This window comes from Protobothrops mucrosquamatus, unplaced genomic scaffold (genome assembly GCF_001527695.2).
Source record: "Protobothrops mucrosquamatus isolate PMUCROS unplaced genomic scaffold, P.Mucros_1.0 scaffold_217, whole genome shotgun sequence".
Classification (NCBI taxonomy): Eukaryota; Metazoa; Chordata; class Lepidosauria; order Squamata; family Viperidae; genus Protobothrops; species Protobothrops mucrosquamatus.
In genome coordinates this window covers 2,227,955-2,241,371 of record NW_015386293.1, presented here as the reverse complement: position 1 = coordinate 2,241,371, position 13,417 = coordinate 2,227,955, and the positions used below count along the sequence as shown (strand labels likewise).

General features: G+C 36.6%; 1 protein-coding gene across 1 annotated transcript in view; it reads right to left on the bottom strand.

Moving 5' to 3' along the window:
* Window positions 1-365: 365 nt before the first annotated feature.
* The window catches only part of RECK (reversion inducing cysteine rich protein with kazal motifs), a 267,919-nt gene continuing 254,867 nt past the window's right edge, over window positions 366-13,417 (bottom strand). The window contains exons 14-16 of the mRNA XM_029286596.1: window positions 4,497-4,685; window positions 3,313-3,435; window positions 366-691 (exon numbers count right to left, since the gene is read on the bottom strand). Coding sequence (XP_029142429.1) covers window positions 516-691; window positions 3,313-3,435; window positions 4,497-4,685 — 488 coding nt within the window. The 3' untranslated portion in view covers window positions 366-515. The remainder of the gene's footprint in view (window positions 692-3,312; window positions 3,436-4,496; window positions 4,686-13,417) is intronic.

Sequence of the window (13,417 nt, the reverse complement as noted above, 5' to 3'; positions counted from 1 at the left end):
GAACTTTAATAATTTCTGTCCTTTTTCATCCAGTTGTTGTAGTGATTAGATACTGGGAGAGTTGTAGTAGATTATCACTCAAATTGGTTCCTCAATATGCTGTTCCTTTCTTCCTTTTTAATAAAGTTTCTAGTGTTCCGACAGAAAAGTTATCTACTTATCAAACTGAAGAAGACAATTGAGTCATTGACAAGAGATTCTTTCAACAAGAAATGGCCTTTTAATCCTGATTTCCAAATCTTTAAACTCATGAAAGCAAACACATGCAATGTTTAAGAACTTTTAAAAGTTTGTTTTCCATTTTAATTAACACATGGATTTAAATATCACATTTTTGTGACACTTTTCTTTCAAAATTCAAGTTTTAATATTACATATTCACGACACAAAATAATTGTAATAGTTTATATAACACTGATATCTATTATATAAACTACTACAATTCATATTTTTCTGTTAACAGTAAACCAGAATTAAGTAAGATAAAAGTAATTTCTGTAGATTTTCTTAAATATTTACCTCTGATTTTTAGGGCAGGGATAAGAGTTACAAGGATCCTTAGAAATGCAGGACCCAAATTCAAACTGATTATCATGTAGCCCAACACAACGTGCTACACATGCACTTGGATAAGTACGTCCATTCTGACCACATACTGGGACAAACTGATCAGCGCAGTTACATGGCAGACCTGAAAAAGTTAAACCTTGGTTAGGATGTTGACTATATCTACATCAGCTATAGAAATCGATTCATTATTTTTCTCTGAAGGAGGATGAGGCGTTTGTCCCTTAAATAATTATCTGAGGGAAGAATTATCTTACATTGGATAAAAATATGATAACAGAAGTAGACACTGCTGAATGAGTATACAGGTTTTCCTCACGATACAACTGTAATGGAGCCTGTCCATTATAGTCACATGCATGACATTCATTAAGTGAATGCTCCATTTTTTAAAGAAGATTCCATTTGTTTCTGGCACCTCTTTAAAAAAAACTCTATAGTATCAAGAGAATAAAACCTGTTGCAAAATAGAAGGAGTCTGACATGAATCTGTAAGAAACTGATCCTGTATTGGGTCAGGTACCTCTTTCATAAGCTGAAAAAACAGAAAGGTAAGTTGGGTATTTCCTGGAGCAGGCTTGAGTCCTACAAGTCAATGGGTGGGTTCCCTCCTTGTTCACCAGAGGCTGATCTCCCCTTCCTTGCCAGAATTTGCAAATTCCATTTGCTCTCACCTCCTATTTCTTGTTGGAGTTTAGAAACTCCATCTGCCCTGATCTCCCCTTGCTTGCTGGGTCTGAAGGAAGCTGGAGGCTTGCGAGATTTGCACCCATTATAGCCATCTGATTCCACTGGGTAGATGAGTGGTTGCAGGGACCCAGTGGAGAGGGACAGGTAAGTTGTTTAATGCTGCAGCATTGTTCGTAAGAATGAATAGCTGTGGGAGTGTTGCAGCCGCCATTACTTTGAAACCGTCACAAGTAACATTTATAACGTCAAATGGTCACTAAGCAACCTGTTGTAGGTCGAGGACTACTGTATGAATATATAGGAGTGTATGCAAATAATGAAAGCACATGGCTGAAACAGAAAGTTTCAAGTGGGGTGGGATAAGCATATTAGCACTGCCTCTACTTATCTTTCATATAAAGAGAATGCACAGCTACAGTGAGAGACTCCTTTATCTATGGATTGAGGACTTAAATCATATTTATCTAGGAGCAACAGCTACTAGATTCTATTGAATCTACTATAGAGTAAGAAGAAATAGATTTCTTATATTTGTAGGCTAGCACAAGAGTCTGCACTGAACTATTCAATTTTTGTTAACAGAAAGAAAAAATAAGTCAGTATTTCAAGGTTTTCAGTCTATTGTTACTTATGGAAGGTATACAAGTTAAATAGATCCATCCCTGAAACAAAATCAACCTCTGCTCAAGTAAACTTGCCACAGAATATGCATAGATACCATGTTTCCCCGAATATGAGACCGGGTCTTTTTTTTTTCCCCTCCAAAAGAGGGACCAGGTCTTATTTTCAGGGGGAGATATCTTTTCCACTCACCTCTGGCACTGACAGCCCCACCCAGCCAGTCCACTTTTTCTGTGGCTGCATTCTGACCTGCATTTCGCAGTCAGGCCTTTCCGGAAGGCCACTGCAGCTGAGTACCGAGCTATGGATTCAGTCCATAGCTCGGTTCTTGGCTGCATAGGACTTGCAGAACTGAGTTATGGATTGAATCCGTAGCTCAGTTCTCGGCTGCAGTGGCCTTCTGGAAAGGCCTGTGACTGAGAAATGCAGGCCTGGCTGCAGAAGACGCCACAGAAGGTGGGCTGGCGAGGATAGGTCTATCAGGTAAGTTGATGCGGGGCACATGGGCTAGCTCTACACACACACACACACACACACACACACACACACAGAGACACACACACACACACACACACCCCTTGATTTTTAGGTGTGTGCCTTGCCCCAAAACTAGGGCTTGTTTTCAGGGTAGGACTGCCCCCCAAAATCAAGCTAGGGCTTATTTTCGGGGTAGGCCTTGCTTTTGGGGAAACACGGTATATTCTTGCCCAATTCTATTGCAGGCAAATAAGCTTTATTTTTCTGTTTGTTTATGTGTGTGAGGAATTTATGAGCAGAGAATTATTTTGATCTACATCTGTAAGTGAGGATCATTTAATTTATACAAAGTGTATTTAGCAGGAAATGAATTTTAATCAAGTAATATTAATTTTTATTCTCCTCTCTTTTTTGAAGTGAACCTCTGCCTAGCATGTATACAGATACAAATGTACAAAAACCTATGTGGGACATGTTATATTTATCAATGGAAAAAAATCTACCAGACTGACTTCAATGGAAACACTACTTTTTAAATATGAGGAAGGTAGACAGTGTACAGAATTTTTATTTGTATTAACAACTGCATTTCTGCCCAATCTTTCCATTTTAAATACAGCATTTCTTTCTTTTTAGAAAATATAGTTATATCAAGTGGTATTAATCTTTTTAAACAAGTTTGTAAAAATACATTATAATAGCTTCCTAACATTCTTATAATTTTCTTCTCCCTAGAACTGTGTGTTTTGAATTTCATTTATCTCATGTTGTATGCAATCTGCAATATTGCCCAAAACATTTGCTTCAGTATCGGCAATCTGAATAAATCCAAAGGCAAACAAACTATAAAAAATTGTCCCACGAAATATTAGGCAAAGTATCATCAGAGAAAACCAAAATTCAGCATTACAATGCTTCTGATAAGTTTCAAAGTTTCTTAAAATTTAAAAACACTACCTGTAAGTAGGTGATGTTCATCATCTGAACTTAATTCATTGAGACACTGACGAGTGGAGCATATCAAATTCCCAGAAAAACATGAACAGACATTGCAGTCTATATTAAAAGATGTTCCATGGCCTTAAAATAAAAGAAATATATTACTATATATTGTATATTATATAGTATATTATATTGTATATTATATAGTTATATATTACTATAACTACTTAAATATATACATCATTATTATGAAATATTGCCCTTGCAGCCAAAAAATATTATTCAATGTATACCCTATCTTTTATTTAGGAGTTCACCGTAGGGTAGATAGCATTCTCTCCTACATTTTTTTCACAATAACTCTACCATGCCGATGTGACAAGCCTAACCCAAAGAGCTTAAATAATTCAGGATGGACTTATAATTGGGTTTCCAGATTAGCAGCTAAAATTTAAAAATAAAAATTCTCATGTTTTATCTAGATTTAACTGATTTTCATTTTGAATGAAATTTCTACATATGGTTTATTTGCTAAGGTTTATTTTACTACACTCTTATTTTAGATTAACTTTATTATTTACATACTGTAGAAATACAAGTAGTCAATGACTTATGACCACAACTGAGCCCAGAATTTATGTTGCTAAATGAGAAATTTGTCAAGTGAGTTTTATCCCATTTTGCAACTTTTCTTGCCACATTTGTTAAGTGAATCATTGCAGTTGTTAAATTAATAACACAGTTGTTAAGTGAATCAGGCTTCCCCAATGACTCTGCTTGTCAGAAGTTCGCAAGAGATGGTCACATGACCCTGGGACACTGCAACCGGCATAAATATGAACCAGCTGCCAAGCATCCGAATGTAAATTGTCTGACCATGGGGATGCTGCAACAGTAATAAGTGTGAAAAATAGTCATAAGTCATTTTTTTAATGCCGTTGTAACTTTGAAGGGTCATTAAAATAACTGTTGTAAGTCAAGGACTAGCTGTATTATAGAATTCTGCAAAAAACAAACAAATTGGTACAAAATAATCTCAGCAAAACTGAATGATACATACAACAAATATTTGTTTGCATGGAAAATTTGTGAAAAATAGACAGGAGATCATTGCTAGGAGGGCTTTAATTGGAATTAGTTTTGTAGTCTGCAGAATTTTAAAACTTTTGTTATAAAAAATTCTCATGATTAGTACTTACTTTTTCTTTGCCCTCCAACAATGCATGACTTTTGGAGATCAACACAATACATTTCCATACAATTTTCTAACAAACCATTCTGGCCACACGTGCAAATTTTATAGCACCCAATATCTCCAACAGAAGATGGTACTTGGATGAGAGTACCTTGACGGACAATAAAATCAGAGGCTTCACCCAATTTGCAGCCTATGTTAATATGCAGAGAAGACAAATGTTAGTGAGTTATGAATTCTAAGAGGAACAAGTATGCTACAAAAAGTATTGTATTCTCTTAAAGATTAAGAAAGTTTAAACTTTCACTGATTAGTTTACTCAGACATATGAAGCATTGTACTTAAATAGAGGCATATTTATAGCAAGATCTTAAAAAACTAAATTGGAGATGAAAGAGATACAAGGCAGAGATAATAAAATTACTGAAAAATATGGGGCAGCATCAAATGAGATTGGAGAAAATAATCTGTGTGTGTATATGACATATATATATATATATATATATTATGACAATGTGATTGTAATATAAATAATGGCAATATATTATCAGCTGTCAAAAATTTACCAAGATGATACTAAAGATACAGTGAGGAAATATCAGAGGATGAGATACAGATAATTTCAGGTAATTCCTGCTTCTGATTCGTTTCTATTTTGCTAACATAATAACTCTCTGAGCAGCTTAAATCCTGAAAATTAATTTTTGGCAGACATTAGCTTTTCTGTACCTCAAAATTGAGGTGGGCCACAGACAGTATTTTATCATAATTAATGCATAGATTAAAAATGGGGGGCTTCAGATATAATGTGGTAGGAATTGCATTTTGCTGTAGTTTACTTGGATCCAGATTATTCTAATTCTCCTTCAATTATTCTGTGTTAGGAAACACTCAACCTGTTACAGAGGAGGGCTCAATTGCAATGAGCCTAGAGTCACTGCACAGCCATAAAGGGGCTAGGACCAACCCCTCCCCAAGTTCTTTGAAGTCTTATCTATTTGTTCCCAAGAGAAGGCTGCTAGTTGGGGAGATTTCGGTATTGTAGGCAGAATATAATAAAAAGTTAGCTTGAACTTTGCATGTGTGGTAGATTGTTCACACCTGATATTTTTAGGAGATTTTAATGCAAAGGTAGGATGAGATAAATGAGATATATAGGATATATAGGTTATGAAGAGCTTATTACATATTTTCCTTATGTAAAGATGGATGACAAATATAACAAAACAGGTATATTTTGAAATTTATAGAGAAACTTTTGTCTTTTAAATAAATATTTTATCCATGATTGACTAGACAACTTCTCTTTACCATAAGTGGACTCATTGCTATTTAATTTTTTTTAAATAAAATTTTATTAATTTTTATAATTAAACAATAAGTAATATGATGCATTTGTATACACAAACAGAAAAAACAATCCAACTCAGTACATTATCGGAAACGCTCGGCAGTCCCCGCTTTGCCTCCGCCCTCATCCACCTTCCTTTCCTTCCTACCTCTAGCCCACAACCTCTCCTCCTTCCTCCTTCCCATTTCTACATCCCCCCTCTTCCTTTCCTCACCATTTCCTCGAGTGCAATTTGGGATACCAGCCGAGCATCTCCTCTTATATAATTATTATTTACCTATAACATATGAATACATCAATTTTTTGATACCCCTAATCCCCTTCCCCCCCCCTGAGCTTCCCGGAACCAAATACAGGATTTAAACACATCATTCCAGATCTAAATTACAATTTAACTAAACAAATATAATGCTATCAGTATATACCTACTTTAACTCTAATAAGGCAATTAAATTAATTAAAATTAATTAAAAACCAATATATCTACTCAAAAACTATATCACTCCATATTTCTAAATATAATCTATCCACCTTCAACATTTAAACTTTACATAATTTTTTTCTTACATTTTACACTTAAATTTTCCCTTCACTTTCTTCCCTCTCCGGTCTATACTTTCAATAAAATCTTAAGTCAATACTTCCTGCTTCACAGCTGGAAAAATAAAATAAAATCCCAATCTTAATTTTTTACATCTTTCGGAAAAAAAAACAACCAAAAAAACAACTATCAATTACAAACATATAATAAACTAATTTCTTCCATTTCCATAATAAAGTCTCACTTCCAGCGTTTATCCATCTTTTGGCTTACAAAGCTTGCTAAGCATTCCCTGCATGTCTATCGCTGCAGATCTCTTTGGCCTCGCCCCTCCCACTGGCTCCGAAGGCTGTGGATATGTTATAGAGACTGTTTCTTTTTGTTGCTCTCTCTCTTTACGCCTATAAGCGGCACGGGTCATCCTTTGCTCCTTCTGAGGCTCTTCTACCGATAATGACATGGCCCCAGGCAATTCCACAACAAGTTGCTCCATCAAATCTTCCTGTGCTTTAGATGTCGATGATAATGACGTATCAGCTTTCAGGACCGACAAATAAAAATCTTTGGCTCTTTGAACAGAGTTTAATCTATGTCTGGTCCCTGCAAAGTTCAATATAATACCCAAAGGAATTTCCCATCTGAAAGGTATCTGCCGCTTCTTTAACTCCTGAGTCAAAAATGTAAAGTCCTTTCTTCTTCTTAAAATCTTAGAAGGTATTTCTTTTAAAAGTATAATATCTTGTGCGGCAATTTGAAATCTCTGCTGATAAAAGAACTGTATAATTTCATTACGACGTACTCTTGTGGTAAAATAAACAACCACATCTCTAGGTAAATTTCTTTGACGTGCAACCCAGGAGTTCACTCTATAAATTTTTTCTATTTATCCACAAATCACCTCTGGGTTGCAGTTCAATGCCAGGGCCAAAGCTGTAACAACTTCCTCTTTAAGTTTCTCTTGTGGGTCCTCTTTAAGACCCCTGATTCTCAGAGCAAATTCTAATTGTTTATATTGTAACATTACCATGTCATTTTGAAAAAATTCCACTCCTTCCTCTACCTTTTCAAGTCTATCCTCCGTTCCTTCCATTTTCTCCACTAATTCATCCACTCGTCCCTCTACACGATCAATATGAGTTGCAAGTCCTTGAAAAATATGTGATAAATTTTCACAAAGTTCCTGATTTTTCTTATCCAAAAGTTCTTCTGTTTGTTTCAGAGTCTGCAATGAGGACTTGGCTAAAGCCTCTTGTAAATCTTTAAGTGTAATGGAAGGAGGAGGTGTTGGTGGGGGAGATCTAGGTTTCTGTTGTTGAATTTGCACCACAGGAGAAGAAATAGCTGTTTTAGGCAACGCAGGAACAGTATGTTTTGAAGCCATTCTGCCAAATTATTTTTTAAAAATCACCACAGCAAGTATAAACTTAAAAAGCTTGACTTTAAATAAAAAAAGTTAAAGTCCTTTAAAATACATCCACAACCGGAAAGAAAGTGAAAGTTTTCCTTTTGTTAAAAAAAAAGGAATGCTTCCGCGGCCATTTTCTTGTCACTTTCACTTATAACAAGTAACAAAAATCCCAATAAAATCTTCGAGTTAAAGTCACATTTTAACTGAAATAAAAAATCCCCGGTCAGGTTCCGTCTGTTTCAAAAGTTACTCACAAGCAAATACAATGTAGCAGCAGTGGCGGCGACGTCTGGCTTTGCTCCAAGGAACGAAGACACATCGAGCTGCGGAGAAGAGGTCCAGACTCCGGGGGAGTTCTCACCTTCATCCCCCCAGGAGCGATCCTGGGGGGACTAAGGAACTCAACCCCTATCCAGACCAAACTCACCTTCTCCCCTTTGCCCGGGGAGAAAGTTCCAAGCCGCAAAACAGCTGATCCGCGCTGTTTTGTCGGCTTTGACGCAGTCCTGGGCTGGAGGCTGAAGAAAAGCCTCCTTTGGCGGCGCCTCGCCACCAGAAGCTGTGGACTCATTGCTATTGATTAGAACTGTATCTCATCATGTGATGCCCGTTGTATTTTCTAATGTCTTCAGGCTGCAGTGATACTCAACCTCTCTCACAGAATTAGTAGGTTGGAAGGGATCTTGCAGGTATTCTAGCTCAAGCCCCTAACAGGGCAGGAGTCCTTGGACTATCTCCAACAAATGGCAATGCAATCTTCTTGGAAGCCTCCAATGATAGATCACCAACAACCGAAAGAGGAAAGTTCTCCCTTAAGAAAATCATTCCTAGTTCAAGATTGGATCTCCTCTATAAAACTTCCATCCATTGGTTCTGGTTTGACTGTTCACTGTGGAAAATAAATCCCTATCCTCTATCTTGTGACAAGGCTTCATATCTTGGAAGACTGCTATCAGGTTTGCCGTTGGCTTTTCTTTCTTTAGGCTAAACATACAAGTTCCTAAACTACTCTATATGCCCTTATTATGCTTTTCATTCTTTTTTTGCCATCTTATGAGTTCCTCAGTATTCTTTTAATATTGTATCAATCCAAACTAGCCACACTATTCCAGATATAGTTTAACTGGGGAAACAAAAAGCAGTACTATAATTTCCCATGATCTCGACACTGTTGTTATGTTGATGCAAGCCTAAACTGCATTGCCTCTTTTGGCAGCCACAGCACACACCTCTGGCTCTTCCAGGATACCCAAAGACTTCTAGCAAGTACTAATGCCTATTATTACTTGTCACCTGAATTTTCCTGCTTAAATAAAAAAATCTATCTTTCTCACAATAGAACATAGAAAAATAGGATTGAAAGAGATCTTGAAGGTCTTTTAGTTGAAACTCTTGTCTATGGCAGGAGAGCCTATATTGTTCTGGACAAATGGTTGTCCAATGTTTTCTTGAAAATCTCCAATGATGGAGCATTCACAACTTTCACAAATACTTTGGTATTTGTACAACATCTATGATGACCTGGATGATAGTATTACATTTCTATTGGTATTACTTTTCTACTGTACCGTAATTAAAAAAAATTAAAATAAAATGATGTATCATTGGTATATCACACCCAAGAAATTATAAAAAATGTACAAAGATTTTTCAAACCAATGTTGGAAATGAAAATAACAAGAGGGAACATTATATCATGCATGTGACTTATGAGGAAGCTAAGAAGTTGTGAATAAAAAATCACACAATAAGGAAAAAATATGTTAAAGAATAATATTGTGAAGAAATCAGTATTCTTTTGATTGAGACTTATGGACAATGAATAAGACTCATAGTAGATTTATTCTGTACAAGGTAATTGCAGTAAGATTATTCTATGCGAAATAATGGAAAAGTACTGAAATTCCCCTACTGGAATAATGGATTGTAAAAATGTCAGAATTCATAAAAAGAGCAAATAGCTGTTTGGTCAGAGAGAAAAAAACAACAAAACTTTTCTCAGACTAGAAAATTTATATGGACTTTTTGCTGAAAGAAGGAAAAAAATGAAATGATGATTAATGGGTCTGAAAATTAAGAAAGAGGTAGGTTAAATGAGGGGCTGAAGGGACTTGGATAACATCTAAGAGACAAGAGAGCTAATAAGAGAGTAAATTATCTCTTTAAAATGTCAAAAGTCATTCATAAGTTCTTTAAATTTAGGGGGGGTCTCTTTTTTATTTCTTGCACTTTTTTATTTCTTTCTCATTTCCTTTTTTTATTTATTAAAAAATCTTAAATATAAATTTAAAAGACATGCAAACTCTATTACCAAAGCAACAAGGAGATAAATATATCTTAAGTCCACAAGAGGCAGATAGCATTCATAAGCAGCTGAGTCTGACACTTTCCTAATTCACAAGAGTACAAGAAAGGAGTAGGTATAGCACAATCATACTTGCCAGATTCTGTTATTATAGCCCAACTCATAAATGGATCTGCATCAAACCTGAAAAACCGTGATGTTATAAAACATTCTCTGTGAAGTTCAATATTTCTATTAATGGCCCTGAGAAAGGGGCTGCAGAGATGATTAAGCTTGCAAATTAACAAAACTGAAAGCAAAAAAGAAAATATATGGCTATTTTCACCAGATAAATATTTTCATTTTAAAATTTGTCTGAAGCTGCTGAGAGACCGATGATTTATATTAAAGGGGATCTTTTCTAACAATTGGATTTTATTCCCCAAAGTCAAAAGTCTCTATAGTGTGTATTTCTACATAATTTATTGTAAAAAAAAAGTCTCCTATAAATTGTAAGATAACATCTCAACATTTGTTTTCTGATTGGGTACAATAGATCCATTCCCCAATCTCCCTCAATCTTCTTAGAAAAATCAAGTTCATCACTGGTCATTTCTATCAACTTTGAATCTTTACAATCCATGCCTTTCTCAGAGTCCTCTAATCTATTTGTATTTTCCCAGCCTTATCTTTCAGGGCTACCAGCAGTGAGTTACATTCCAATCCATCTGGTTGTAAATCTTGTTGTATTGCTATTATTTGTGTCTGATTACTATCTTCTAAAATCATTGTTACTTTATCAAGATTTTTATTCAAATTTTCAAGCTGAACTTGTAAATCAGAAAATCAGCTTTACCAATAAATTTTGTCTTGATATATTGCTTGCATTTTGAGTATATTCTAATATAGTCCAAAATATTTGAGTAGTAAAACTTTTATCTTTTACAGCCAGTCACAAACAGCTCATCTCTAAGACAGGAAAAGTACCATAACAAATTGAGCTCAAAAAAAAAAAAACAGTGAAAAGAGCTTTCAGTAGAAAAAGAGAGATTTTTTTTATCAGAAATTAAGAAAAATTAAAACTAGAGTTTTCTTAGCAAATATATAAAACACAAAATCCCTACAGTGAAAGTACAATACAACAACAACAATAAAGTTGGAAGGGACCTTGGAGGTCATCTAGTCCAATGCCCTGCTCAGACAGGATACCCTATACCAGGGGTATCAAACTCGCAACGTCACATGACGTGTCATGACTTTTTCCCCATTGCCGGCAATGGGGCAGGCATGGTTTTGGCGTAACGCATCCGGCCCATGGCCGGCAGTTTGACACCCCTGCCCTATACCATTTTAGACAAAGGCTGTCCAGTTTCTTCTTAAAAACTTCCAGTGTTGGAGCATTCACAGCTTCTGGAGGCTGATTAATCGATGTTCCACTGATTAATTGTTTTAACTATCAGGAAATTTTTCCTTAGTTCTAGGTTGCCTCTCTCTTTGGTTAGTTTCCACCCATTGCTTCTTGACTTGCCTTCAGGTACTTTGGAGAATAGCTTGACTTCCTCTTTGTGGCAATCCCTGAGATACTGGAACATTGCTATCATGTCACCCCTCGTCCATCTCTTCATTAAACTAGACATATCCAATTCCAGCAACCGTTCCTTATATGTTTTAGCCTCCAGTCCCCTAATCGTCTTTGTTGCTCTTCTCTGTACTCTTTCTATGAGTCTCAACATCTTTTTTACAGTTTTGGTGACCAAAACTGCATGCAATATTCCAACTGTGGCCTTACCAAGTCATTGTAAAGTGGTATTAACACTTCACATAATATTGATTCTACCCCTCTATTAATACAGCCTAGCACTGTGTTGGCTTTTTTGACAGCTGCAGCACACTGCTGGCTCATATTTAAGTGATAGTCCACTAGGACTCCGAGATCCCTCTCACAGCTACTATTATTGAGCAAGGCACCACCTATACTATACCTGTGTATTTGGTTTTTCTTGCCTAAATGTAGAACCTTATTTTTTTCACCATTGAATTTCATTTTGTTAGATAGCGCCCAATGTTCAAGTCTGTCAAGATTCTTCTGTATCTTAAGCTTATCTTCTGGAGTGTTCGCTATTCCTGCCAGCTTGGTGTCATCTGCAAATTTGAGTTCCCCATCTATCTCCTCATCCAAATCATTGATGAAGATGTTGAAGAGCACTGGGCCCAGAAAAGAGCCCTGGGACACCCCACTACACACTTCCCTCCATGTAGATGCAGTTCCATTGAGGACCACACGCTGAGTACGGCCGGTCAGAAAGCTATGAATCCATTTGGTGGTGATGCTGTCTACCCCACATTTTTCTATCTTGTCAAGTAGTAGGTTGTGGTCTAGTTTATCAAATACCTTACTGAAGTCCAAGTAAATTATATCCACAGCATTCCTCTGATCCACTAATTTTGTCACCTTGTCAAAGAATGCAATAAGATTTGTCTGGCATGATCTGTTTTTGACAAACCCATGTTGGCTTTTGGTAATGACTTTGTTTGCCTCTAGGTCAGGAGTGGGGAACCTTGGCTCTTTTATGACTTGTGGATGTCAACTCCCAGAATTCCTGAGCCAGCATGGATGGCTCAAGAATTCTGGGAGTTGAAGTCCACAAGTCATAAAAGAGCCAAGGTTCCCCATGCCTGCTCTAGGTATTCTTTCATTTGTTGCTTGATTATCTTTTCCAGAATCTTCCCAGGTATTGAGGTCAGGCTGACAAGTCTGTAGTTTTCTGGATCCATTTTTCCCCCTTTTTGAAGATGAGAACTACACCAGCTCTTTTCCAGTCCTCTGATAGTTCCCCAGTGCCCCAGGATCTTTGTAAGATATAGTTCAGTGGTTCTGAGATCACATCTGCCAGTTCCTTCAGAACCTTGGGGTGTAATCCATCTGGTCCTGGTGATTTGAACTTGTCTAGGGTGGACAGGTGCTCACTTACCATTTTCTTGCCTATCTTAACGTGTTTCTAATCTGTTTTTTTACAGTACTGTTTTTTATAGGCTGGACTGTTTTTTCCCTTTGTGTAAAGACAGATGCAAAAAACGAATTAAGTACTGATGTAAATCAAAACAGATCTCTTTCACTACACAGAGTTGCCAGCTTCTATGCCAGTGGTTCTCAACCTTTTTAATGCCGTGACCCCATAATACAGTTCCCCATGTTGTGGTGACCCCGGGTGCCAGGGGCGTGGCCAAGTGGGTGTGGCTGACAAGTGGGCGTGGCCACCAAGTGGGCGTGGCCACCATGTTGTGGTGACCCCCAACCATAAAATTATTTTCATTGCTATTTCATAACTGTAATTTTGCTA